Source organism: Moschus berezovskii, chromosome 2 (genome assembly GCF_049115385.1).
Source record: "Moschus berezovskii isolate FMDL1 chromosome 2, NW_MosBer_1.0, whole genome shotgun sequence".
Classification (NCBI taxonomy): Eukaryota; Metazoa; Chordata; class Mammalia; order Artiodactyla; family Moschidae; genus Moschus; species Moschus berezovskii.
In genome coordinates, this window is record NC_142461.1 from 1,130,001 (window position 1) to 1,157,698 (window position 27,698).

Here is a 27,698-nt window from a genome sequence, read left to right on the forward strand (position 1 = left end):
TTACACCGGCCCCAAACCCCACCCCCTGCCCACCGCTGCCCCTCCTCCTGCCCCCCAGAAATGCATCGACTGGAACCGGGGGGTGCTGAAGAGGGAGCTGGGCCTGACTGAGCGGGACATTGTGGACATCCCGCAGCTCTTCAAGCTCATCAAAGACGCGCGAGGGACTGCCAAGGCCGAAGCCTTTTTCCCAAACATGGTGAGGACGTGGACCTCCAAGCCCGCCCAGCTTTGCCCGAAATCTTAAGTCCAAGAAGCTGCTTGGACTGTGGATCCAGCAGGCTTGGCTGTCTGGGTTTGCGTGGCCCTCTCTGGCTTACAGCACCTTTGAGAGGCAACCGCCTGGGGGCGAAAGACTGTCGTTACCTCCACTTTACAGATGATGCTCAGGGGAGTCAGGTCTCTGGCAAGAGCTGGGGTTCAGAGCTTGGGGTCTGGCTGCATTGCCCACTGTGGGCTTCCTTGTGTCGGGCCAGGTAAGAGCTAGCCAGGTGATCTGCAAAGTGGGTTCTCCAGGACCCTGGGGTTCCAAGACAGGGCCTCCCTCTCATTAGATTCGTCTCCATCTTATGCTTTGAGGTATTGCAGAAAATTTGGCTTAGAAAAAAAGGATTCCTTGGCTCAAACGAGACAGGAGGGAGCACCATCCTCTTAACCCCCACTCCTAAATAAAGTTCCTTGGCCCCAAGCATTTTATTTCTTTCTGCAGTTTAGTCCATGGGGAAAGAAAGCTGGTGCCTGAGGCTGGGGGTGCAGCGTCTCAGACGAAGGAATTGGCCACGCTGAGGGCTGACTCAGTTCCTCCTCTGTGTGAGGCTCCAGAGGGAGCTGTGATGGGAGCTGGGGGCGAGGGCCTGGGTGTGGAGCAGGCGGAGCAGAGTGCCAGGCGCCCTGCACAGGCTGAGTCTGAGCTGAGATGTCCCTTCAGTGGCTCATAAGCCCTGGAGACTGACTCCGAGCTCAGTACCTGCTGCACAGGCCGCATCCCTGTTCTTATCCAACTGTCACACCAGGAAATGTGTTCGGCTCTTTCTGCTGATGAGGTGCAGAGAGGCCAAGTGACTTGCCCGAGGCCACACAGCTGTATAACAGTCCTGGGATGGCCACCTCCCAGTGTAATACCTTATGTAAGCAACTGTATTTCCTCCAGTCGTTTACCGCATGTTGTCTACATAACGTATTATGTATGAAAAGTGCCATAAAACGGGCAGTCACTTATTCACCAGATCCTAATATCAACAGATCTGTATTAAGTGCCTCCTCTGTGCCAGGCACTGTGCTGGGAACCCAGGGGATGACTGGTTGCCAGAGTCTGGAGAGCCACAGGCTGCTTCGCAGTGGCAGTGACCTCGTGGCGGGGCCTTGCGGATTCGAGTTTGCCGGAGGGCGGCAGCGAGGAGGGAGGGAAAGGGCTGAGAACACGGACCCCCCTCCAAAGGCTTGGGTGCAGGACCCAGCCTCACTCCCTGGCCTTCAGTAGCTCACATCACCGTTCTGGGCCTCAGTTTGCTGGCCTGTGAAGTGGGCCACACTCAGGTGTTGCCGCGAGCCCCACACTGCCACCCCTGACCTGGGCGCCCCTTCTCTGCAGGTGAACATGCTGGTGCTGGGCAAGCACCTGGGCATCCCCAAGCCCTTCGGGCCCGTCATCAACGGCCGCTGCTGCCTGGAGGAGAAGGTGCGGTCCCTGCTGGAGCCGCTGGGCCTCCACTGCACCTTCATTGACGACTACTACGCCTACCACGTTCGGCAGGGGGACGTGCACTGCGGCACCAACGTGCGCCGCCAGCCCTTCTCCTTCAAGTGGTGGCACATGGAGCCCTGAGCCGGCCCCTCCCTTGGGAGGCCCCTGGCCCAGACTCCCCGTAGTTCCGTGAATAATCTGGGTGCTTTGTCTCTCTTACCTCAATGTACTTCTCATGTTTAGCTGTCATGAAGGGCTTTAAAGTAATGTTCTTGTATTTTCAACAATAAGCTTGATTTTTACAAGACTATATTAGAAGGCTGATCCCAGGGTGATGGTCTGACCTCCTGTGACCCGTCAAAGCATTAGAGATGGGAGCAGCATCTTCCCAGCAGCCGTGATTTCTCAGTTCTGCTGCTGCTGCTGCTAAGTCACTTCAGTCGTGTCCGACTCTGTGTGACCCCATAGACGGCAGCCCACCAGGCTCCCTCGTCCCTGGGATTCTCCAGGCAAGAACACTGGAGTGGGTTGCCATTTCCTTCTCCAATGTGTGAAAGTGAAAAGTGAAAGTGAAGTTGCTCAGTCGTGTCCGACCCTTAGCGACCCCATGGAATGCAGCCCACCAGGCTTCTCCATCCATGGGATTTTCTAGGCAAGAGTACTGGAGTGGCTTGTCATTGCTTTCTCCGTTCTCAGTTCTAAGGACGGTCAATTCTTACTCAACAGGCCCATCAACTGATACCTCTTCTCTCCTAGAGGAGATACTTGTTTCTGCCAGATTTAATTGCCAAAAATACACCCCAACACACATCTGGATCAAATATTCGATAACATTATTTATCAAAGTAAATTTATGAAGAGTATTCAAAGACTGCTTCAAAGCTTAGCTGCCATCAGGACAGCTTGTGGCACACTTGATGGGCACTGTCACTCATTCTAGCACACACGCCAACTGACAGCTCAGACACAGACCATTTCAGCTTGAGAGTTAGGTGAGACACAGCCCTGCTGGTCTGTCATCGTAGGGACTTCAATACCCTGCATGCAGTAAGCATGTGTTACCCAGAATGAAAGAAACTTCATCTAAAGCACTATGTGGTGACTAGGACCGATTTAGGGAAGCATGTCCAGCCAGCTAGCGAAGGCCACGTAACCCCAGACCCACTGACTGTAAATGCTTCTGCGCCGGCAGCGTCCCATCATTATCTTTCAGTCTCAAGCTCCTGCTCTGCCAGCGTGAGACCCACCACGTGTAGACCACACGCTCTCTCTGCGGTCCATCAGTTACAGAAGCTGTCCCGGGACCAGCTTCTACGTGGTGACCATCTTCCTGGTTCACTACCCAGCTCTGAATCAACAGTTCTGAGTGACGTTTCCTGGACACCCAGGCTAAATTCAAGCTCAGTCTTTTCTGCAGGTGACAGCCTTTCCCCTTAGGAAATAAATGAAATGGCTGCTGTTCCTGGGCTCCCGTTTTCATCTCATGTAGCGTGGGGTTCCTTGGTGATCTGTGGCTTTTAACGCAAGTCCTGGTAGAATTCTGACTCTAGAAACGCGGTAAGAGTTGTTCTCCATCAGACTGTACACCCTTTTCTGGGCAGTTGTGAAGCAGCCACAGGGAGCCTCCTACATGTTTTGGGCAATCAGAGCTTTGGTTTCAAAGTCTATGTTGATCTCTTTTGGAGCTTCTTTTTCTATGAAGTCAGTATATATTTTCTTTGCTTTTGAGGACTGCTTTTGGGGTGACTTGGGTTTTTTTGAAGTGTTCACAGGCCAGCCAGAATTCAGTATTTTCTTCATAGAGTTCGGATTTTAAAAAAGCCCTGACTGCAGCAAGACCATATTTCCTGGCCAGCAGCTCATCAAATGCTTCTGACCACAGCTGCACTTCCTCGGGAGAAGGCTTAATGAAGGTTTGCTGTTGGCTTTTCTCGCCAGTTTTGGGCTTCCCAGGAGAGGAGGAATTTTGCAAGAAGCAGCTCAAAACAGCTCTTCCGATCTTCTAATGGGGTTCTCTTCATCTTCTCTCGCTTCTCTCGTTCTTGGGGCTGGTGCCAGCGCTTTTGCCCATGGCCCCGCAGTCGTGCTGGACAGTCAGGAGCACAGCACTTGGCATTCTTGTCCTCCAGCTGCAGATGCTGCTCCCCCGCTCCAGTCCTCTTGCAGGGAAATCCCAGTGACAGAGGAATGTCGCAGTGGGTTGTGGTTGTTCAGTCGTTCAGTCGTGTCCGACTCTCTGCGACCCCATGGACCGCACCACACCAGATTCCCTGTCCTTCACCATCTCCCGGAGCTTGCTCAAACTCACGTCCCTCAAGTCAGTGATGCCATCCAACCATCTCATCCTCCATCGTCCCCTTCTCCTCCTGTCTTCAATCTTTCCCAGCATCAGCATGTTTTCCAATGAGTCCACTCTTCGCATCAAGTGGCCAAAGTATCGGAGTTTCAGCTTCAGCATCAGTCCTTCCAATGAATAGTCAAGGCTGGTTTCCTTTAGGATTAACTGGTTTGATCTCCTTGCTGTCCAAGGGACTCTGAAGAGTCTTCTCCAGCACCACAGTTGGAAAACATCAATTCTTCAGAGCTCAGCCTTCTTTCGAAGAAGGCGATGGCAACGCACTCCAGTCCTCTTGTCTGGGAAATCCCATGGACAGAGGAGCCTGGTGGGCTGCAGTCCGTGGGTCACTAAGAGTTGGACATGACTGGGCAACTTCACTTTCACACATTGGAGAAGGAAATGGCAACCCACTCCAGTGTTCTTGCCTGGAGAATCTCAGGGACAGGGGAGTCTGGTGGGCTGTCGTCTATGGCAGAGTCAGACAGAGTCGGACATGATTGACGTGACTTAGCAGCAGCAGCAGCAGCCTTCTTTATGGTCCAACTCTCACATCAAATGATTACTGGGAAAACCATAGCTTTGACTAGAAAGTCACGACTGAGCACAGCACAGCAACTTTCAAACTCCTGAACTGAGACTGTTTGGTGACTGCTTTATGTCTGGTTCCTGCAAACAGATTCTGAGGTGAAGGCTTCCTCGCAGGAGGCGTTTGGTGGGGTGTGGGGGTGCTCTTAGGAACCACACCTGGGAGGGCGTGGGGGAGGGGCAGCAGGCGATGAGGAGCTGGGATGCAGCGGCCACCGAGGGTTTGGGAAGCCCCCTGGGACGCTCTGGGACTGGGTCCTCAGAGTTGTCCTGAATTGAGACGGGCAACCTGCCCGTTGTCTCCCCACGGTGGGTGTAGCTGCCCCCAAGGCGGAGTGATGACCTTGGGAGCTGGCAGTAGACGATTTTAGAAGGGGGACTTGCTGCGAGCAGCCGGAAGCCATCACCTGCAGCAGCTGGGGAATTAGTGTCTCCGCCCCAGATACGACGGTGTCCGCCAGGGACCCTGAGACTTGACCGCCTCAGAGTGATGTGGAAATGCCACTGCGGGGCTGAGGCAGAACTTCCTACACAGGGTGAGCATGCGCGAAGTGTGGAGGTCCATGCAGAGTTGTTTTAAGGTTACATCTTCTCGCTTCACTGGGAGACCTGGGGAAGCCCACTGGGTTATTTTGGCCCGGCAGGGGGAGGGGATTGGGGGTCATTTAGTCACTTGGGGCCACAAAAGTGTATTGAGCACCTATCGTGTCCAGGCCCTTTTGTGGGTGCTGGGGAGTCAGTGGTGAACAAGCATCCCCTGGATGGGGGGAGCAGGATGTGCGCCAGACACAGCCACGCCCCCTCACGCCTGAGATGTCTCTGCACCGGGACGAGGGCCCCCACTATGCTCGGAGCCCCGCACAAGGCAAGGCTGCCCCGGGTGGGAGGGGCCGAGCTCCCGAGCTGCTCTGCTCCAGAGCCCTGAGCCCGGCCCCCTCGAGCCCTCCCCGGTCAGGCCACCCCACCCACCAGCCAGCCTCTGGCTGACGTGTATGAGCCAGCTAGGTGTGAGTCATTCGGGGTGCGAGCTTACACATGGAGGGTGCCTCCTACCTAAGGGGCTTTTAGCATTTTCCTGGCCACCCCCTGCCTGCAAGAGCCCCCAGAACAAAGCCACTCCTGACAGTTACACTGCAAACTTAAAACTTCCAACAAACGGCTGTTTTTCCTTTAATCTCAAATTCAGCAAGCCCGGCTCACTGAGTGACCTTCACCCAATCTGTGTCCCTCCAGGCTGTTATACACAGCTTAATCATCACAGCATCATGTGCCAGGGCAAAAGATTGAAAACAAATGCTTGTACATGATGAGACAGACTTACTCGGAGTACTACACAGCCACAAAAAAGGATCGGGATGCTTTCCACACACCTCATACATACATGACATGAAGGACCTCTCTCTGAGTGATACTGTGAGGTGGACTTGGAGAGGTATGGACTGCTGCGGAGTATAAAGTGAAAAGGGGGAGGACATAGGTTCACGCCGGTTGCTGACCTGTTAACATTTGTTTGGAAAGATTTAGAAGAGCCCAAAGCCATTGGCTGCCTCCACATTGGGGAACGAATGGGAGAGACAGAAGGAGGGAAACTGTGTTGCAAGCCCCCTTTTGAACCTGGACCCATGTGACTGTCATACGTATTCAAGAATAACCATAACCCACACTTAAAAACAAACAGTCTTAAAATTCTCTGGTGTGCGGGGAGCCGGCCTGAACAAGGCCCCAAATGTTGGCCCTGGGAATGCCTTGTAAGTGCTGTTCCCTGTCCCGCCGCTCCTTAAGAGAGTCCTAAAACGTTTACCAGGCCTTATTTGTTTTTCCTTGAGAAAAACACAGCAAATAACCCTTTGCTAGGTTTCTTGTTTTTTCCCCCAGATTTATGTAGGTATGTTTTCCTTATCTCTTAAAATAGATTAAGAATGTACTCCCTAATCTCTATAGCCTGCGGACTAGTTTTTCTTATCTCGTGAGCATTAGTCTGAATGCCAAGCTTGTCTTAGAAAGCAAACAAGCCTTTGTAATCTTCTATAGATGCAGTAACTAACCTGGTAAATGACCTGGTATTTCTATGTACCCTGTTCCCGGTCCCACTTTGTATAAAAACCCTGGCCCTTTTCAATAAGGTCGTTGATTTGCCTCACGAGCGTTCAGTCCTCGCGACCCCATTCTTTACTCCTTAATTCTTTTCTCAGGCTTCTGCGGCGTTGCGGTCCGGACCTCTTCTCTTTGCCGGCTGGCTCCGGCACTGGTGAGCCTCGTGGGCTAGAGCAGGTGTTCTCCTTTCCTGGCTCAGTGAACTCAGCCGAGATGGGGAGCTGCCGGCGACCTTGCTCAGCGGGGGTCCTTCATCTGTTCTTTCCACCAACCCTGGACAAGCCCCTGCTGGGAGCCGATGACACAGCTGTGCTCAAGGAATTCCCTATCACCTGGGGAGGGGACACAGCTGCCTGGACCACACCCCAGGAATTTGCAGCTTTAACAGTCACCATTCCCTAGTCATTTTTGCAGCCATCAGAGCCCAGGGAACCACTGGTCCATCACTTACCACTTTCCAGGAAACCCACACATTAGGATCGAGGCCCCAAAGTCTAGAGGGGCTGCCCCATGCACCCCCTACAGATCCTTGCTCCTGACAGCTTCTAGCTGAGTTAAGCCTCCAGCGCTAAGGCCAGGTTGACCAATCCCAGGCTCCAGCTTTCCAGCTGGCGGCCAAAGCCCCAGGCAGCCAGCCCTGGCCCCCGCGGGACTGCAGGCACTAGCTGCTTGATGAGTTGGTGCTGCCCCAGCTCTGACCCCAGCTGCACCTCAGCAGCTCCTCTCCTCCCAACAAACCTCCATGGAGGAAATGAGTTACACTCAGGCAGCTGCTGCGGCCTCCTTAACAAGGGGACGGGCTTCAGTGGCCTGGAGCCCATAAAAGGGGCGGGCGGTGGGGCGACCCCGGGGTTGTTAGAGGTTGCCGTGCTGGGAGCGGGTGGTCAGCCTAGAGGTCCGTGCCATGGCCTTCCGGAACATCGTCCCTCTGTCCCTGGACAGCCCAACCCACGCTGTGTGTGTGCTGGGCATGGAGATCTTCTTAGACGTTAGCGGGTGAGGAGCTAGGAGTGATCCGGACAGGCAGGCTGGCGCGGCTCCTTGCCTGGGGTGCCCTTGGCTTATGCGGGAGTCCGGGGCTAACTCCACGCTCTGTAACCTACCCCACTGTCCTGTTCCATCTCAGGGGCCGAGTCCGGGTCCTTAGGGGCTTCCTGGTCCTGTCTGTGCCACTCCTAGGCTGTGGGACCTTAGAAGCACACGCCTTGCCCTCGCTGGGTCCCCTTCCCCGTGAAACGGGGTGAGGGTGGCCCCCGAGGAGGCCGTGCGGACTGATGCGGCAGGCTCCCGTGATCTGGAGCCATGGTGGGAGGTGACTCTTGAGGCCCCCGCCTTCCCCCGGTCACGGCATAGACCTGCCAGGCCTTGCTTTTCTCCCCGTAGGGATCCCTCGAGGCTCAGACAAGGGGCCCTCCCCTCCTTGGAAGGTGGGCATTCATGAATACGATATAGCTTGGCAACTTCCAGAGCATCCGTGGGAGGCGGGGGTCTGGGCTGCAGCTTGTCGCGGGCAGGCACGGGCTCCTGGGAGCAGGGCGTGGTGAGGAGAAGGCTGACGTGTTAGGACCCAAAAGTACCTTGACTGTGAATTCGGGGGTCTCAGCAGCGGAGAGGCTGGGGGCACCCCATCCAGCTGCGTTCCAGGCCGGGAAGGCGGGACTCTTGTGTGCCAAGCTCTGTCTGCCCACCGGCCCCCAGGTGTGCCCCGCGGACATGCGAGTCCTTCTCCGTGGATGCGTCTCTGGGCGTCGAGGTCCGCATCTGCGGCGCAGCCCCGGTGGAGAGCAGGGAGGAGCCTGCTGCGACCCGCTGGCCCCTGTCGCGCCCCACAAACGTGCTGGTGGCGATGACGTCCCCCAACTTCGCCAAGGACGAGGGCAAGGTAGGCCTCGGGGTGGGGGCAGGCGAAGGCAGCTCTCCCAGGAGGCCCTATCACATGACCTGGGGGCTCCCTCCTGACAGCTGGTATTTCCTGAGCTCTGAGTCTGAAAAATTCAGAGCCAGGGGCTTTGTCTGATCGTATTCAGTGCTTGCAACCAACCTGTGAGGCAGGCAGTCCGCGACCCCATTTTACGGACAGAGAGCCCGAGGCCCAGAGTGAGGGACGCGCCCTGCCCAGGCGGGCAACTGGCTGAACGGGGATTCAAGCACCAGTGTCTGTCTCCATCCGCGCTTCTGCCCGTCTCCATCCGCGCTTCTGCCCACCGCACTAGCTTCCAAGTTAGCTTTTATAAAGTCTGGCTTAAAAGGTTGCAGCAGTAGGACTCAGATGGGCTTTCTGGCTGAGGCTGGTCTCCCAGATATGGAGCCTCTTGATGACACTTAAGAGCTACCACGTGTCCGATGCTGAGTACCAGGGATCGAGTCATGTTTCCCAAGGTCGGCGTTCCCTCTGTTTGTGTGTGAGGAAACAAAGCCACAGCCTCACAGGGCAGAATAGTCCCAGGATCTGAGTCCAAGCCCATGCCCTATCCTCTGGTCAGGATGCCACTCTGATGGGGCCCGTGGCAGAGAGGCGGACTCTCAGCTCGTTCAACGGGCTCAGCTAAATCCAAGCGGTTAGTGGTGGCTGACTAATTACAACCACCTGATATCCAGGCCGTGACCCCTGCCAGCCAAGCCACCCTCTGGGCCTCATGGCTCCCAGGTGACCCCAGGGTGAAGCTGAGCCAGCACAGCTGAGGGAAGCACGTTTAGGACCCAGGGGCTCTTGTTGCCAGAACATTCCAGAGGATAATCAACAGGGGGCTAAGCTGGGATGACCGAGGGGTAGTACACACCCCCCTCTACACCGTGCCCAGGGCAGGTGACTCCCCAAGAGGCAGGTGAAGTGCAAGTCGCTCAGTCGTGTCCGACTCTTTGCAGCCCCATGGACTATATTCTCCAGGCCAGAATACTGGAGTGGGGAGCCTCTCTCTTCTCCAGGGCATCTTCTCAACCCGGGAGTTGAACCCAGGTCTCCCACATCGCAGGCAGATTCTTTACCAGCTGAGCCACAGGGAAGCCCAAGAGACAGGTGCTGAGCATCTCCGCCTCCAGCAGCAGCAGCAGCACTGAGATGCTTACCCCAGGCCTCAGCTCACGCCTAGTTCTGTGGTTCATGATGAAGGCCTGTGGTCAAGGCCAGAAGCTGAAGCGCAGGGCTTTCTCAAAAGTACAAAGACTCCTCTGCAAGCAGAGGTCACTGTGAGACCCAGGACAGGCACCCCCGCCCCCAGCGGCCTCTCTCTGGGCAGCCTGGCCCGTTGGAGGCCCCGCATCCTCACGACCTGTCTTGTGGGGTCCTGGGAGGGGTGGTGGAGTGGGCAGGACGTGGAGGGCGACTTAAAGATTGACCTCTAGAGCTGCAGATCATAAACCCTGTACCACCCCTTTTACTGGCTAATAGTTTAGTCCTGATTTCTCTGCCCTGTGGTTAGAGCCCGGTTGGACGGGCGGTGGTGAGGCCTCGGTGTGAAAGGGCTTGGAGGGTCGTGGCGCGTTACACCAGGGGGTTGTAACAGCCCAGTGACCCTGTGCTGGCTCCCGGCAGACACTGGAAGCTCATAAGCTGTGACGTGAGACCGAAGACAAACGGCCAGAGCAGGGTACGGGGCCCTGCCCCCAGCCTGTCCGCTAACGCTCCGTGGGTCCCGGGGGGTCTCCACAGGTCCTGGTCTTCTACCACCAGCCCGACGAGGACGCGCCCATGGCCACGGCCGTGCTCCACCTCACGGGCATTGGTGAGTGTCCCCCAGGCCCAGGGGGAACGGCAGGGCTGTCCCTGTAATGAGAGGCCCCTGTGGACTCATTTGGTACCCGCTTCCCTCACAGCTCAGCCGCTGCTCTGGCAGCCTCACTCGCTCTCTGAACAGAACCCAGGCCGTCGGGACCCCTCGTGATCATGTCCTCCACCCACCCATGTCGGGGCCCTTTGGCTTCTTCTCTTATAGTTGGTGATGTCTGGTCCCAAGTTGATCTTAACCATGACAAACTCCCTCATTCAAGAGTATTCCTTCAGCAGTTCTTACTGATGGAGCAAGCCACCTCCCCTCCTGCCCTCCACTATATTCTTTAAAAAAAAATTTTTGTTTGTATTTTGGGCTGCTCCGGATCTTCGTTGCTGTGCCTGGGCTTTCTCTGGCTGCGGGAGCAGGGGCCGCTCCCTAGCTGCGGGGCTCGGGCGTCTCCTGTTGCTGAGCCCCAGCTCTGGGGCTGGTAGTTGTGGCCCAAGAGGCTCAGTGGTCCCGCAGCATGTCGATCCTCTGGGACCGAGGAGCGAACCTGTGTCCCCTGCGTTGGCAGAAGGGTTCTTTATCACTGGACTGCCAGGGAAGTCCCTGGCCTTTTTTAGATTGTTCCAGAACAAGCTGTGTCTATTCCCTTAATAGAAACAAGTTATGATGCCTGTTCTCTTAAGGAACGAGTGATACTGTCTGTTTTCAGACCTCATTCCTGGTGTCTTCAGAATGTGTGCCCTGCCTCTCTGCATCCTTAGTTGATCCCCTCCTTCCCTTGCACTTGCTCAGACCAGATGCCCCCGCCGAGGGTGCCAGAACAGCCTCTGCTGTCCTTCTCTCCCTGGACCTTCCTGCAGTGTTTGTGACCCTGGTGGTCCTTTCTCGAGCCATCTCACTTGAAACCCTACAGGGACCCTGTGCCCAGATTCCCTCCTCCACGGCTGCCCTTTCCTTCTCAGATTCCGGTTCCAGATCCTTCACTGGCCACCTCCACACCCCCACCCGCCTGGTGGAGTGCTGCAGGCTCGGGCAGCCCACGGGTGACTCGAAACCCTCTAGCCCAGCGTCTCCCGTAAACTCGGAGGCCTCCTGGCCAGATAGCTTCCTGAGTGTCTGAGCAAAGTCACGCCGAATAACACTGGGCTGATTCCCTACCCCAGACTTCTCTTTCCGAATAGTCCTGGCATCCGGCTCGATGGCAGCTGCATCCTTCCAGCTGGTCAGGGCCAAGCCCTTGGGTTCACCCTGACTTCTCTCAGCCCCATGCTGATTGTGAATCTTGTCAGGTTTCCTTAAGTCTAGCTCAGGTCTAGCCACCCGCCGCTTCTGAACCTCTGAGCCTGGCCTAAGCCTGGTCGCCTCTACCCAGGTCACGGATCAGCCCTCAGCGGGGTCCTCCACGGAGTTCCCTGCTCTGTCCTTGACCTTCTGCAGGTCCAGCCTCAGTTGGGCCTCTGGAGGGGACCCTCTTTAGAAGGCTGTCAGGGAACAGTTCATCCGATCGGAGCCTGCTCCTGCTTGCCCGTGCTCGGGTTGAAGCTGGCATCGTCACTGCCCACGCAGCCTACCCGGCCTGGCTCCAGGCTCCCTCCAACCCGCAGCGTCTCTTACTTTGCTCATCCTGTTCTAGGTGCTCGGGCCTCTGATCCTGGAACTTGCCCCCATGCCCGTCTTATCCTAACAGCTTTTGCCCCAGACACTAACACAGGTCACTCCTTGTCTCCTGAAGGCCTCTGCTCACACTTAGGAGGCTTCTCGGATCTAAATCTCTGTCCCTGCAGCGTTTCACCATCGTACATAACGTGCATTTTATCTCTTCACCCCTCACCACTGCTGTGTGTGCTTGAGTCTGCGCACACATCCCTCAGGTCAAAGCCGACAGGGCCTGGCTTGTGTGCGCTGTGTCCCAAGGACCCAGAATGGGACTTGGTAACAGGCCTCGCTGCGTGGACGGCAGCAGAGGAGGCGTGTTCCCTTGGCCCTGACATTCCAGTTGAGAGATAGCGCCCTAAATGTCAAGACCTATGAACTGGGGTAAAGTCACACGGCAGTGAGTAGGGTCGGAGGAGGGGGCGGGAGGTGGGAAATAAAGACCCAGGAGGAGCCTCTGTGGTGATCCTTGGGCAGAAGCCTAGATCCTCAGCCCTAAAGTGGCTTGGAATCCCCACGTATTGAGCCCTGGCTGTGACTCAGAGTGCCAAGAGCTTTCCCGAAGTCTGGGGAGGTGGGCCTTCCAAGCAGGCATCACCTGGGCAGAAACCAAGAGGCACAGATGGCATCGTGGCCCCAGGGCACCTGTTGCCTGGGCCCCGGAGGCCGGGAGAGCCCTTGGGTGCCTGGGCCCCGGAGGCCGGGAGAGCCCTTGGGTGCCTGGGCCCCGGAGGCCGGGAGAGCCCTTGGGTGCCTGGGCCCCGGAGGCCGGGAGAGCCCTTGGGTGCCTGGGCCCCGGAGGCCGGGAGAGCCCTTGGGTGCCTGGGCCCCGGAGGCCGGGAGAGCCCTTGGGTGCCTGGGCCCCGGAGGCCGGGAGAGACCATGGGTGCCTGGGCCCCTCCAGGCTGGCTCACAGGACTCCGGCTGTCTCGGAAGAGCTTTCTTCTAAGCCAGCAGCCTGCCCCAAAGGCTGGAGGATCCTAACACCAGCCCCAGGCCATCCCGGGGTCCTTACCTTCAGCTCAGAGGCTGCGTCCCGCAGGTCTCAGTGGCTGAGACCTCTTCCCCTCTGTTGCAGAGCTCTCCCTGGACGTGGACATCTACCGCAGCGGGCGCTTTGAGGCGAATGACAAACAGGCTAAGGTGAGGCTGGAAGCAACCAGGCTCGGCCAGCACTGGCCCACAGACCCATTTTGGCCTTTGTAGTTCTTTTTTTTTTTTCAAGATTTATTTTTTAATGACCATTTTTAGTCTTTATTGAATTTGTTCTAATATCACTTCTCGGTTTTTATTTTAATGCTTTGGTTTCTTTGGCCATGATGGCATATGAGATCTTGGCTCCCCAATCAGGGATTGAACCCACACTCCTGTAGTGAAAAGTGAAGTCCCAACTGTTGGACTGCCGGGAAGTCCTGTGTCCACAGTGTCTCTATAAAATACATATACACACACACACATATATATATATTTGGCTGGGCCAGGTCTTAGCTGCAACATGTGGGGATCTAGTTCCCTGACCAGGGATCGAACCCAGCAGGCCCCCTGCTTTGGGAGCGCAGAGACTTGGCCACTGCACCATTAGGGAGGTCTTATAGTGTCTCTTAAGTCAAACTCAGTTCAGTCGCTCAGTCGTGTCCGACTCTTTGCTACCCCACGAACCACAGCACGCCAGGCCTCCCTGTCCATCACCAACTCCCGGAGTTCACTCAAACTCATGTCCACAGAGTCGGTGATGCCATCCAGCCATCTCATTCTCTGTCGTCCCCTTCTCCTCCCGCCCCCAATCCTTCCCAGCATCAGGGTCTTTTCAAATGAGTCAGCTCTTCTCATCAGGTGGCCAAAGTATTGGAGCTTCAGCATCAGTCCTTCTAATGAATAGTCAAGGTTGATTTCCTTTGGGATGGACTGGCTGGATCTCCTTGCAGTCCAAGGGACTCTCAAGAGTCTTCTCCAACACCACAGTTCAAAAGCATCAATACAAATCAGAATGGGTGGCATCAATTTCTAACACTTTCAAAAAATTAAAATGCCAGTAACTAGGTGTCACTAGGCTCCCATCCTAGCCTGGTCATGTGGTCAGCGAGGCAAGAGGGTCCGCGCTGTCCTCAGATGGAACACGTCTCCTCAAACCCGGGGGGCTTCCCTGTGGCTCAGCCAGTAAGAAATCTGCCTACACTACAGGAGACGTGGGTTTGATCCCTGGGTCAGGAGGATCCCCTGGAGGAGGAAATGGCAGCCCCCTGCAACATTTCTGCCTGGGGAACCCCATGAACAGAGGAGCCTGGTGGGCTACGTGCACGGGGTCGCAAAGAGCCGGATACAGCTGAGCGAGTTGCGCTTCCTCTCCTCAAGCCCCACCTCCTGCGACCCTGAGCCAAGGTCGGAAACTGGTAACCTACCTCCAGATCTTTGGCCTCCTGTCAGCACTCTTACCTGATGCTACGGCCCCGTTCTGTAGGCTCTTGAGTTGACTCTGGTGAGGAGTTCACCCTGGAGGAAGGCTTAGCTCCGCCCTGAGGTGGAGCAGCATCTATGAAGCTGAGGCCTCGCCTGGCTTCGGCCTGAGCCAGTGTTCCTGTCTTCTTTACAGAGAACCTGGGTCTGGGGCCCCGGTGGCTGGGGTGCCATCCTGCTTGTGAACTGCAGCCCTTCTGTTGCGGGCCAGCCCATGGACCAGAGCAAGGTGTTCTCCTCAGAAGGTTAGAACGGGCCGCTGACCGAGGCCCATCACCGCCCCCCTCCCTGGGCTCCGCCCCTCCCTCAGCAAACCCGGACTCCAAGCTGACTCCCTGCTCTGGGCCCTCGAGCCTCTTGTCAATGGATTGAACCAGTAAGTGGGCAGGAAGGGGCCCCGAGGCAAGAACACAGGCTCTGATGTCAGATAACATCAGCCTGTTACTTCCTGGCCGTGAACTTGAGTATGTGGACTTTTCTGGTTTTGTCTCCCCACCTATAAGACGGGGGGCAGACAAAGGGCATCATAGTTGGTTGAGGACTGAACAAGGGCATACAAGGTGTAGATCAGACCCTTCCTGAAAACCCACTTGTATCCTGGAGGCGGGACCCTGAGTGTCCTGGCAAAAGGCCTCTTAGAGCTGGTCCTGCTCTGTGGTCAGGATGTAGATTCCAAGTCTCAGCCGTAGAATGGGATGTCCTGGTTCACACCAAAGCTAGAGGGGAACCCTTGCTGGACTGACTATGCCAGGCCCTGTTCTAGGAGTTTGTGGGGACACTTCTGCCCTTTACAAGTGATAGAGTAACTGCCAGCCTCACCCTGTGGGCCCCCAGGATGGCAAGCTGCCTGTGGCCGTGTGGGAGGCAAGTGGCAGAGACAGAGGCGCGGACCTGGGCCAGGGAAGGAGGCAGGGGTCTCTGGAGCTCCAGTGTTAACACAAGCCCCCGACCCCCAGCCCTACTGCCCCCTCCACCCCTGGGGCTGTGGCCTCCAGAAGCCCCTAAACCTTTCCCTTGTTTTGTTCAGAAGTAAAGAGTTTGTCCCAGATGGTACTGAAAGTTCAGGGGCCCAGCTGCGTTATAAGGAACTGCCGGGTGACTCTGCACACCTCCAGGGAAGAGTCGGAGAAGGCAAGAGTCTACCGGCCACGGAGTGAGTGCGGGCTGTGGCCACCCCACCCTGGGCAGGGTCCCCGTCGGGAGGTTGCTGGGGACCTAGGGCAGCAGGTCAGGGGCTGTTGCAGCCGGACTTGTGTCCCTGAGGGCCTCTGGCTGCCACCCCCCACCCCACGTGGTTCTAGAAACAAAGGAAGACGCTGTCATGAAAGCCGTCATCAACAATGGCCAGTGCGGTTGGGAGACGAAGACGCCAAGTCAATGGGAAAGCCTCGGTTCTCAGAGCCGGTCATCGTGACCTTGAGAAGAACCGTGGAGATAGTCCGAGCAGAGGGTTTCCTGGAGGTCCAGTGGTTAGGACTTGGCGCTTTTACTGCAGTGGCCCGGGTTCAGTCCCTGGTTGGGGCACTAAGATCCCGCAAGTCGTGCAGTGTGGCCAAAAGGTCGGTGAAATAGGCAAGCCTAGTGAACATAGGCCTGGAAGGAATCGACCATAAAGGGAAGTGTATGGAGAAGGAAATGGCAACCCACTCCAGTGTTCTTGCCTGGAGAATCCCAGGGAAGGGGGAGCCCAGTGGGCTTCCGTCTGTGGGGTCACACAGAGTCGGACACGACTGAAGTGACTTAGCAGCAGCAGCAGCAGCATGGCGGTAATAACTGGGCGAGGGCTGACACGAGCCCGGCAGTGGGGTGGGGGCTGTATCTAAAGATGGCACAACCCAGCACATCCGTGTGCAGAAGGGACCCTCCAGTGGAGGTGGGGAAACGGAGTTAGGAGAAAATTACAGGAATGAGTGCACAGCACCCTGAATACAGGAGGTGGGAGAGTTAGTGGACTCAGAATAGTGTCTCCATGCGCTGCGAGGCCGCTCTGAGGTTACAGTGTGGCGGCTTCTCCAGTGGCTTGGATGCAGGCTGTGAGGTCTCGGTGGGGAAGGGGGTAGGGTAACGGATCTTAGAGCACGAGGGGGTCGCCGAGGGGAGTGAGGGCGGGGGCTGGAAATGCGCCCCATAGGAAGGCTGAGGCTGCGAGGAGAGCGCAGAGCCGCTGAGAAGACAAACAGGTGCCAGACCAGTTTTGGAGGGGGCGTCTGAGCTGTGAGCCTTGACGGTGGTGTCTAAGGTGGTGCAGGCCTCGAGTTCATTGAAGTAAGGTCGCAGAAGTGCACTGGAGGGTCTAGTCTCTGGTGTAAATGGTTCCCACCACGCTAGGGGTGGAGCTGGCCGGCCCTGGAGAAACCCACAGAGGATGGTGAGGGTGGTAGTCGGGTACGGAGAGGAACGTGGCAGGCGGCCTCATCTGAGGGCGTGCCATCGGAGGGTGGGGCTCCTGAGGAGCGCAGAGGTGGTCTAGAGGCGCCGTCGAAGGTCAGAGGGCATCTGCCCCACCTCCAGTCCAGAGGTCCACGGAAGGTAGGAGGAAGCCGCATGGTTCAAGGAAGTGTCTGCTCTGTGCCCTGGGGCTCCAGCTGTAGAAGGATAAGTACGTGGCCTGTTCCCAAAGCCCAGGACAGATGGACAGAGAGCTGAGGACCGAGCAGGGGCTTGGGATGGAGGTGGGGAGGGCGCAGGAGAAGCCAGGCCCGGGCAGACGAGAGCAGGAAGGGCCTCCAGGTGAAGCTAACTGCTGGCCGGTCCTGCTGCTGCCTTTTTCTTGTTTTAATTTGGCTTTCCTGGGTCTCTGCTGACTCTCACAGGCGCTCTCACTGCGGTGCATGGGTTCCCTGGCTGGAGCACAGGGCTCAGGAGTTGAGGCATGTGGGGCCTTAATCGCTTGACTGAGGACTGGGCCAGCGTCCCCTACCTTGCAAGGTGGATACCTAACCACCTGGACACCAGGGAAGTCCCCAGCTGCCTTTTCCGTGTAACGCAGATGGTTGTTAAGCACCTGCCCCAAAGGGGCGAGGATGCCAGTGAGTCCAAGCCCCCAGCTTAGCGGCCAGTATATAGGGAAGCCCACGAGGAAATTGGCTATGCTTCTAGATATGAGAAAATACCCCCGGCAGAGGGGAGAGGCCAGGGGGCGGGCAGCCACAACCCAGCCCTGCAGCACACCTACTGAGACCCTGGGCAGGGGCCCTGCGGGACGCGGGGGAGTCTCACCCCTCCCGGCCTGGCCCCGGGCCAGCAAGGAGCCCTGCGGGCAGATGGGAGCAGGGTGCTGTGTGGGCGCGTGCCCAGCGCTGGGGTGGCCAGCTGGCCCGCCGCACACCCGGGCCGTGCCTGCGACGAGGCTCTTCTGAGCCCCACTCGGTGATCACGGTATTACAGCCCAGAGCAAGAGGCTGGTGGACTGGGCCTGGGTCCCGGCTCGCACTGGATGAGGCTCTCGAGCCTGTCTCTGTACAGTCTCTCGCCTTGGAGACTTATGACCCTCTTCCCAAGAGGGTCAAAGCCACCGTGAGCCTTCACTTCCTGACAGCAAGTGTTTGAGTCCCAACTCCCGGCAGGTCTTTAAAGAGCAATTGGCCCTCACTGATGATCAAACATCTAGCTATCCATTAAGCCCCAAACACCAGGAAGCTCGGGACACAGCCAGCCTGGCCCTGCCTCTGCTGGGGTTCCCAGTCTGGCTTCTGACCCAAGGAATGTGACATCGGGTGTTGTCTGCCCTCCTTTCCTTCTAGATGATAGTTCTACGACTTTCGAGTTGGTTCTGGGGCCTGACCGGCACACCTACACCTTGGAGCCCCAGTGGGATGACGTGAAGGATACCTTGAAGGAAACTTTCTATGTTGAAGCCTTAGAGTTTCCATCCGCCAGCTTCTCGGGCTTGATTTCCTTCTCGGCCTCCCTGGTAGAAGAGTCTCAAGACCCGGTATGACCCCCTAGTCGCCAAGCAGCCCTCGGGGCAGGGACTGTGGAGGAAGGAGACCTCACAACCAGGCAGAAAATGGGGGCACGGCGGGGCTGGGGTGTCATCACCTTCGGGTGAGGGCCCGGGGTGTGCGCTGAGCTGAACAGCTAGAGGCCTGGGGGAAGGGGGGGCGGTGGACGGGAAGCAGGTCTTCTATAGCAGCGAGATATAAGCGGGACTGCGTCTCACCCCGCAGCTGGTTCCAGAGACCGTGCTGTACAAAGACACGGTGCTGTTCCGGGTGGCTCCCTGCATCTTTGTTCCCAGCACCCAGATGCCTTTAGAGGTATACCTGTGCAGGTAAGAAACCCAGGCTGCTGGGCCGGGTCATTTCTGCAACTGCTATGTCTGTCGGCAGGGTGGGTAAGGATAATGAGACTTCTCACCAGGAAGGCGAACTCCTTCCCCCGAAACACTCACCCAGGGCTTGTTTGGACACTTACAGAAGGGGCTGCGGCAGTGACCCTGACGGTCCCTGCCTGCTCCTACCAAGAGGCAAACAGCATGGGTTCCCATAGGACTGAGGGCTATAAAGCCAGGTATTAATAAAGGGGCAGAGGGCAAGGCTGAGACTGTTCCAGCAAGGAGGCCTGAGCAACCAGGAGAGGGCCGGGAGAACGACAGGGCAAGGTGGACAGGGCTGGGCTGGTTTAGGCTGTAGCCTCTGGGGCTGCAACAGACCCTCAAACACTGGGTTTTCTTTTTCAACTTGGTTTTGCCAGGTTCTAGCTGTGGCATATGGGATCTAATTCCTGACCAGGGATTGAATCCAGGGCCCCTGCTTTGGGACCATGGAGTCTTAGCCACCGGACCACCAGGGAAGTCCCGGGAAGGCTGGTTTTTTTGTTTTTTAGGGAAGCAAAAAATAATGGTAATGGATGAGATCCAGCAGAGAAGGGAAAACTTAATGGGGAAAAGAGCAAACAAGTCACATGGCCTTAAATTGCCAGCTCACCCACTTTCTAGGAGGGAAAGTGGAACACGCTGACTCGAGGAAGTGTTAGTGGTGAGATGCTGCCTGGTGCCAAGGACCTGGTGAAGCTGCCAACTTAGAGACTTGCCAGTGTGGGGTTTTCCCCAACTATTTTTAGTAAGGAGTTCTAGAGAAGAACAAATACAGAACTAAATCCAACCAGAGTGGGGGTTTTTCCAGGCAGATGCGGCCAAGGAGAAGGACAAGCATGTGACTGTTATGGGGCCTCACAGACTCCATGTCGGGTATGGAGAAAGGCAAAGATGTGGGCTGGCGGGAATAGAAGCGGCAGAGAGACGGGCATCCCAGTGAGACTGAGCTGCCGACCCAGGGAGCAGACAAAGTGAGGGCAAGATGGAGGTGGGAGAGCCGACCTTGGAGCTGGGGAGACCACTGGGATGGGAGGGCAGAGATAAGACCTTGTCAGGTCCAGGATCGGAAGAGGTCGTGGTGGCCTGGATGTAACACCTTATGGCAAGGACCTCCATCCCTCATCTAAACCCAGTGGAGGGGTAGAATAGAAATAGCTCTGCCATGGAAGGGCTGCTGGCAGTAGGGTCTGCTGAGGAAAGCCGGGCTTCAGAATGAGAAGGTAGAGGGAAGAGCCTGAGGTAGTCTCCTGACAACAGATATGCAGGTGCCAGATCTTTCTTTGCCTTTTGTATCTGAAGACAGAAGTTCACTCACAGGAGGCATCTGTTGAAACTCTGATCTAAAGTCTCGCCCATGGGGGAGGTATTCAGGCATGGCTTGCCCCAGCTTTGCACAGATGGTGTGTGAGACTGGGGCTGCATCCCCTCCCCCAGCACGCACCTCCGACGTTCAGACCTTGTCAAGCTGCTCCGCTCCCCGTGGTCTTGTGAGACATAGGTTCACTTGGAACAGTAGCATGGAAGAGCAATTCAGGTTTTGGATCTGGAGTAGACTCCAGATCTTTTATACTTCCCAAAGGTGACCGTGCTGTCCTTCAGTTCGTGAGGGCCTGTTTGCGGAATGGGGTGGCCTCAGTGTCCGCCTCAAGCATCATTCTCTCTCTCCACGCTGACTGGGTGCACACTGTGGGCCTGTCAGCCTGGGGCTCGCACGATGGCAGCAAGTCCTCGGGGCTCAGGGCCCACCCCCGACACCCCGTGACTGTGACAGCCGCATGGCCATCTCGAGGGGGCACTCGGCTTCTCGAGGAAGAAACACAGCCTCTGTGGGGAGAAGAGACTGCCCTGGGTAGTGGAAGGGGACTGCAGAGCAGGGACGGGCTGGTCCTAGGGCCCCAGAGCAGAGACTGACACTAGCAACTCTTGGCCTGACTTCGCCGTGAGCTGGGCCGAGTGAGGCTGGGCCGGGCACAGCCTGGGCATGCCAGCTGGGGCTCTCTGAGTGGGGGACAGCACTCAGCTCCCCTCGAGGGCAGGGGTACCCCCTTCCTCTGGGACTGAGAGGTCACGGCAGGTGGAGAGCTCGGCGGCCTCCCCAGACCGGCACATCTCCCGTGGCAGAGAGCTGCAGGTCCAGGGCTTCGTGAGCACGCTGGTGGAGCTGAGCGAGAGGAGCAACAGCCAGGTGGCGTCCGTCTACGAGGACCCCAACCGCCTGGGCCGGTGGCTCCAGGTAACAGCCCCCGTGGGCGAGGGGCGGGGCGGGGTGAGCCCACGTGTGACACACACAACAGAACTCGCCAGCGTTCACTCGGCCTCCAGCGAAGCTAAGACTGGCCAGGGACGTCCCTGTCCTCAGGACGTCAGTGGGGGCCGAGATGAAATGACTTGCTCAAGTCCTAGCCACTAAGGGTAAAACTTAGGGTCCAGCCTCCTCCCCTTCCGGAATGTTCATGTTCAGGACCACAGGACACATAGCCCTAAGCCCCAGGTTTCCGAGGATCTGACACCTCCAGCTACAGGGTCCAGCTCAACCCTGGCTGAGCAGGAAGTGTCGAGCCTAGCCTTTTGAGGTCCGGTTCTCTGTTCACCAATGATCCCCACTGTATGTAGCGGAGATGAAGGAAGACCGATCTCTGCCCCCATCTCACCACAGCAGAACTCTCAGTGCTGTGAAAGCAGGAAAACGAGACGGCTGGATGAGTTACTAGATCAGCCTTAGTGGTGTGGGTGGTCAGGACGATCTTCAAACTAAGGAAGCAGGAGCTGGCTATGCAAAGGTTGGGGTGGGAGTGGACTGGAAGTAGGAGGCCTTCGGGCACAGAAACAGCTGAGATCCACCCTGTGTGGAGCAGAAAAGCTGGTGTGGCCAGATCTGAGCCAACAATCGTCAGAGGTAAGAGCTAAGTTTTATTTATCAGGGAAATATTAAGCCAAGTTAAGGAAGGGAAGAAACCAATCCCAAGCAAGGGGACACTGAAAGATATGAATCGGGGGAGTTGAATATTCTGACTTAGGGCTTTTAAGTTATTCTTTTGACTGTGCTGCACAGCACGTGGGATCTGAGTTCCCTGATCGTGCCCCCTGTGGTGGAAGCGTGGAGTCTTTTAATCACTGGACCACAAGGGAAGTCCTTGACTTAGGTTTTGAAGAGACCCTCTGGCTGAGAAATAGAGCCAACCTTAGGAAGGGGCAGGAACAGAAGAGATGCTGATTGGAGGGTCTTGCGGTCACACAGGCAAGAGCCATCAACCCCAAGTGGCTTCCCCTGAATAGTCCCAGAGAGAAATCCATTGGGAACAGATTTTGGAAATAAAGCCAACAAGGCCTGTTTATGGACTAGGGTGCAGGAGATGAGAGGAGGAAGAATCTTGGGTGACTCATCAGATTTTAAACCTGATGAACTGAATGACTGGTCAGGGAAAGCCCCCAAGGCAGGGGAATGCCTGAGCAGGGTTTTGAGGGTTGAGCAGGAGTTTGCAGGAAGATGGGAGTCTCTCTGTACCCGGAGGTGGCCCGTGTAGAGAGGGGACTGTGCCTGGAAAACTGAAGGTGGGAAAGTAGCTGATGGAGCGATGGAAGCTCACCCCGTTTCCCTGTCTCCTCCAGGATGAAATGGCATTCTGCTATACCCAGGCTCCCCACAAGACCATCTCCTTGGTCCTGGACACCCCTCGGGCCGCCAAGCTCGACGATTTCCCCATGAAATACTCACTGGTGGGGGCCCGATTTGACTGATCTGAACTTGGCCCGCCTTCTCGGGTCTGGCGCCTGCTGGGAAGCGATGGGTGCCGGGGAGAGGGCCCTGGTGGCATCTGGGGGAGGGGGTGGGACTCTCCCGGGAGCCTGGACTGGGGGAGACGGAGGCTTGAAGCCCCTCTCCTTCCAGAGCCCTGGGGTCGGCTACCTGACTCTGCGCACCCGGGACCACACGGTGGCCAGCATCGACACCATTGGGAAACTGATGGTGTCCCCCCCTGTGAAGGCCCAAGGAAGAGAGTACCCTCTGGGCAGGGTCCTCATTGGCAGCAGCTTCTACCCCAGGTGAGGCAGGAGGCCAGGTGGTGGCTGCCTTGAAACCAAGGGGAGGGACCCTCAAAGTTCGCCTGTATCCGCCTGATTCCCAGGGGACTCTACAGGTCACCTGCTCTGGGCCTTAACCCGTCAAGTCGGGCCCTCCGAGTCCTCATGTAGGAGACTAGCGGGAGAAAAAGCAGATGAACTGCTCATTCCGAGGGGCGATTTCCAGGGTTTCAAGTGAAGCGCGTTACATTCAGTCGGCCTGTTGACCCAACAGGATGTCACTGCCACAGACGGTGTGGTTCGAGTTCTTGGTGGCCGTTAATCTGTTATAAAGCCAGGAAATACTTGCGTCCCGGGGCTCAGTCTTTATCTAGAATCCCTTGGCCCAGTCCTGAGCTGAGCCAGAGTAAAGAAATTCAATCTTTGTGGAAGCACAGTTGACTGACAGTGTCTTAATTTCTGTTGCCCAAAACGGCTCAATTATACATACATGTGTTCGTATTCTTCTCCATTACGGCTCATCACAGGATGTAGAATGTCGTTCCCCGTGCTGTGCGGCAGTAAGGGATTCTTAATAACCACTGCCCCTCCTACCTGGCCCACGGTTAGCGCAGCGTGTTTCCTGGAGTTGCCTGGCTCTCAGCGAGTAGTTGGCAGCCAGCCCGGGCTGCACCGCCCCCCGGCTGTTCTCTCCACCTTCCCTTTAGCAAGGTCTCCCGGGACATGAGTCAGAGCCTCCGGGACTTCCTCCGCGCCCAGCAAGTCCAGGCCCCGGTGGAGCTCTTCTCCGACTGGCTGATGACCGGGCACGCCTGCGAGTTCATGTGCTTCGTCCCCACACAGTACAAGGTGGAGGGCAAAAAGGTCTGTGTCGCGGGCAGGCACCCTCTTACGCAGACTCCTGGAAGTTTCTGGAGGGGAAGCTGGCATCCAACCCTCCTCCTCTGTTTCCCAGGACTTCCGGCTGCTCCTGGCTAGCCCCAGCTCCTGCTACAAACTGTTTGAGGAGAAACAGAAGGAAGGCTATGGAGATGTGATGCTCTTTGAAGGGCTTAGGGAAGACCAGCTCCTTTCTAACGGTAAGGGAGCCCCTCGGGCCCAAGTGTCCTTTCTAGAGAGTCACCTCTGCTTTGTCCCTCCTGATGGAAGGGGTCCTTGGGAAGCGTGGAAGCATAAACCGTGCCATCTTAGAACGTCTTGCTCCCTCTCAGGGTAATTCCGGTGGCACTAGGAAGGGCAGATCAGCCGGAAACTCTGGGGTGGCTGAGAGGCTGCTAGGATATAGGCATCGGGGAACTGAACACACGGACGGCTCCGTGTTCTAGGGGACAAACCAGTTGCTACCAGCACCTGCATCTGGACCTCTCTGGGGAACGCTGGATTAAGTGTCTGGGCATGGGGACTTCCGGGTCTCCTGCTCACCCTCCAGGAGGACACAGTGGCCGGAATGTGGGGCCTGGTGCCACGGCAGCTCTGTCCTGTCTCTTTTGGGAACCTAGAAGGGGAGTCGGGGTGGTGCCGTAGCTCTCAAAGTGTGGCCTGAGGACCGACAGCTTTCAGCGCTCCCACTGGGCATCTGTCAGAAACCCAGGATTTCAGACCAGTCTTTGGGGTGGGGCTCAGGATCCCATGGTCTGGGGACTTGTGAAGGCGACCTTGAGCACGAACCACCTGTCACACACCAATGACTTTGTTACCTCAGTCGATGGCAGAGTTGGGCAACTGAACTAAGTTAAATAATGCGGTCAAGGCCACAGGCGGCAGGTAGCCAGGTTGTATGGTCAGGAGGCAGGGAGGTGCCCAGGTGTGTACGGGCTGACAGCGCCTGCTAATCTCGTCCAGACTGCCTGCCTCAAAGCCTGTGGTAGGCTCCCCCACTCCAGCCAGGGATGGAAGGGCCGGTTGTGGCGGTGGGAGTCCTCCTTGGCGTTTCACGGACCCTGCTGGGGCTCCAGATGTGACATTTGACCTAGAATGCGCCCCTGGAGACAAGTCAGGCCACCCGCCATAGTCCCTGGCTGGCATGGCAGCCTAACTAGTGAGCTGTCCCCAGGATGGGAGTCTACCCAGCTCTGGACCACCGTGCCCACCCCTGACCCACAGCCTGCCTGCCCTCTCCTCCTTCCTGCAGCGAGGGAGGCCGTCACCATCAATCAACTTCTGGCTGACACAAAGATGAGGAGGCAGAATGAGTATGCAGAGGTACGGGCCGAGGGTGGGGCTGCTCCGAAAGGCAGGCGGCAAGGGCCTCCTCAGCAAGGCGGCCAACTGCTCTAACAGCTGACCAAGTGCCACGCACAGCACCCTGCTCTGATCCCCACAGTAACCTACGAAGTAAACACCTTCTCCATGCGGATGACGGGGCTGGGAGTGAGCTGGGAAGCGGATCTGAACCCAAGTGTGACTCAAGTCACCTAGTGTTGGACCCAAAGTCAGGGCACTCTCAGCATCCCCCAGCTTCTCCAGGAAGCTCTGAACTCCAGAGAGCACACCAGGGCTTCTCGACTCTGCCTGGAAAAAATTGCCCAGCACCTCAAATCTGAAAATGCGTATCACGAGCTGTGAGAAGCAGATGTCCCAGAAATTAAACAACCTCTAACGGGGAAGCCGGGGCCTGGAGAAGGGCAATGCCGGGCCCAAGGTCACCCATTAGCACAATGCCGCTTGCCCCACTGGGTCCTCAGGGCTCCCGGCCATAGCATGCACTGTGCCCTGACCTTTGAAACAGGGGAGGCTTCTGGGCATCGCAGGGCAGGCAGCAGCTAGGTGGGGGTCCAAACAGCACCCCTGAGTCCTGGGGACACACACACTGGGCGTAGGGTCATGAGCCCTCTGTCATAAACCTGGGAGGTGGCTCAGGCGTTGGGTCTCGGGGGGGACGTGCCTGGGGGTCTACTGCTGGTGTCCGTCCCTAAGGACCTGACAACGATCTGAGGACTGATTTTACCCTCGCCTAGGTCCCCCACTCTAGCCAGGATCAAAGCCCAAGGGGCCCCCACGTTACCATGGAATTGGGACTAGGAGCCAGCCCAGTACTGATGAGCTGACAGATCCTGGCCTGAGAGACCAGGCGTTTGCGCTGAGCCCCCCTGCAGAGGGCTGGCCCCCTGCCCGCAGTCAGTGCCAAGGAGGGGCTGCTCCTCGGGGCTGCACCTGAGCACCCTCCCTTCCTGCCCCCCCCAACCCCCCGCAGAAGTGCATCCATCTGAACCGCAGCATCCTCAAGAAGGAGCTGGGCCTGCAGGAGGAGGACATCATCCCCGTCCCGCAACTCTTCTGCCTGGAGCACGTCGCCAACGCCCCCTCCAGTGAGCAGACCGAGAAGCTCTACGCCCGGCCCTACTTCCCCGACCTGGTGAGGGCTGTGGGCTGCGTGTCCCGGGGGTGGGGCTGCAGGCTGGCCGGCCTCGGGGCTTGACTAGAGGTGGGGGCCCAGCAGACTGGGGTACCTGAAAGGAAGGGGCATCCCCCGTTAGGGGGGACCCTGCAGGGAGCAGGTGAGCGGGGCCCAGCTGGGCAACACCAGGGTGGAAGGGGCTAAGCCATCTGCTGGCTGCAAGACCACAGACAGTCTCTCGTGGGGTCTCCATGTATCCGCAGCACCCTGATTCAGAACAGGAATTGGGAATTTGGGCATGTGGGTATTATGAGACCTCTGCTAGGCCAAGCCTCTTCCAACCGTGGTCTACACATGACCTTTCTCCTACCACTGTGATCCCTCATGGAGGCACCTTAAACGAATTGAGACACTAGTCAATTTCTTAAACACTTGCAGGCCTCTTTAAGCCCTGGGGATGCAGGACCTGCATTCCATCGCAAATGGTTCTTCTTAGGAAACCAGTGAGGCCCTCTGGGTGTGGAGTATAGGTGCCTCTCCTGGCCCTGGGAGAAGGGAGGTGTGGGTAATGGTGGGAGGAGCTGTTTGAGGAAAGATGCTGGAGTGAAGAGTGAGAAGTGGACAGAGGTCCAATGACGAAGCCGGGGGTGGAGAGCATCCCAGCAGAGGCAGGTGAGGTCACGACAGACTGCAGGGCCAGGATAGGAGAAATGCAGTGGGGGGGGACCGGGAAGCTGGCGAAGCTAGGCCTCAGCTGGGCCAGATTTTGGTCTTGCTACTGAGAAACGCAGGATCACTGGCGGGTTCAGCGGAGCGGGGAGGTTTGCTCAAAGGGATGAGTGACGCCTGCCTGAGCACAGGCTGGGGGAAGGGTGCCCTGTGCTTGTGGTTCCTGGTCGAGCCCAACCGCAGACGCAGCTGGGTGTTCCCTGCAGTGAACCCCGGGGCCTTCCTTGAAGCCCAGAGGACTGGGGACTTTTCCTCCACGGCTCTGACCCCTGTTCAGGCCTGACCCACCTAACCACCCCCCACCCGACAGCTGCAGATGGTCGTGATGGGCCTCAACCTGGGCATCCCCAAACCCTTTGGGCCCCGGATCAACGGCACCTGCTGCCTGGAGGAGCGGATCTGCCAGTTGCTGGAGCCGCTGGGCTTCCAGTGCACCTTCATTGATGACTTCGACTGCTACCTGACTGAAATCGGAGACTTCTGTTCCTGTGCCAACATCCGCCGGGTGCCCTTTGCCTTCAAGTGGTGGGGCATGGTCCCCTAGGCCAGCTGGCGCTGCCAGCCCCGCCACCGCCGCCCGACATCGGTGCCTTGCCCAGGGCCCACTTCCTCACCCTATGCGACTCCAGCTCCCAGTATTGCTCAGGGGGTGGCGATGCTGAGCCCCTCGGGAGAACTTGGAAAGTGGCCTTCAGCGGAGAAGTTACTAAAGGTCCATTAAAGTCCTAGCTGTTCTGACTGCACCTTGGCCGTGACCTCCTTGTTTG

At 57.2% G+C, this 27,698-nt stretch overlaps 2 protein-coding genes and 1 pseudogene across 6 annotated transcripts in view; 2 read left to right on the forward strand and 1 right to left on the reverse strand.

Moving 5' to 3' along the window:
* The window catches only part of PADI4 (peptidyl arginine deiminase 4), a 31,749-nt gene extending 28,629 nt beyond the window's left edge, over positions 1 to 3,120 (forward strand). The window contains exons 15-17 of one of the 4 annotated variants that reach the window (XM_088842937.1): positions 59 to 199; positions 1,592 to 1,678; positions 2,898 to 3,117. In XM_088842937.1, the coding sequence (XP_088699063.1) occupies positions 59 to 199; positions 1,592 to 1,678; positions 2,898 to 2,924 (255 nt within the window). In that variant the 3' untranslated portion in view covers positions 2,925 to 3,117. Of the gene's footprint in view, positions 1 to 58; positions 200 to 1,591 lie in introns of all 4 variants that reach the window. The other 3 variants (XM_088842936.1, XM_088842932.1, XM_088842934.1) reach the window with 3 other exon arrangements.
* A 45-nt stretch (positions 3,121 to 3,165) lies between these two features.
* On the reverse strand, positions 3,166 to 3,800 carry LOC129552432 (regulator of G protein signaling 2-like; annotated as a pseudogene).
* Positions 3,801 to 5,011: 1,211 nt separating this feature from the next.
* PADI6 (peptidyl arginine deiminase 6) lies at positions 5,012 to 27,668 on the forward strand. 2 transcript variants are annotated; one of them, XM_088842944.1, is made up of 17 exons: positions 5,012 to 5,143; positions 6,800 to 6,855; positions 8,400 to 8,583; positions 10,351 to 10,423; positions 13,149 to 13,213; positions 14,661 to 14,769; positions 15,552 to 15,677; positions 18,268 to 18,458; positions 18,694 to 18,797; positions 20,964 to 21,075; positions 22,452 to 22,559; positions 22,732 to 22,886; positions 23,573 to 23,729; positions 23,821 to 23,944; positions 24,997 to 25,067; positions 26,059 to 26,220; positions 27,242 to 27,668. In XM_088842944.1, the coding sequence occupies exons 3-17, from the start codon at positions 8,548 to 8,550 to the stop codon at positions 27,473 to 27,475; spliced, it is 1,827 nt and encodes a 608-aa protein (XP_088699070.1). In that variant the 5' UTR covers positions 5,012 to 5,143; positions 6,800 to 6,855; positions 8,400 to 8,547; the 3' UTR covers positions 27,476 to 27,668. The 2 variants fall into 2 exon arrangements, with proteins under 2 accessions (XP_088699070.1, XP_088699073.1); XM_088842947.1 differs by lacking the exons at positions 5,012 to 5,143; positions 6,800 to 6,855 and adding an exon at positions 7,588 to 7,697.
* Positions 27,669 to 27,698: the final 30 nt, after the last annotated feature.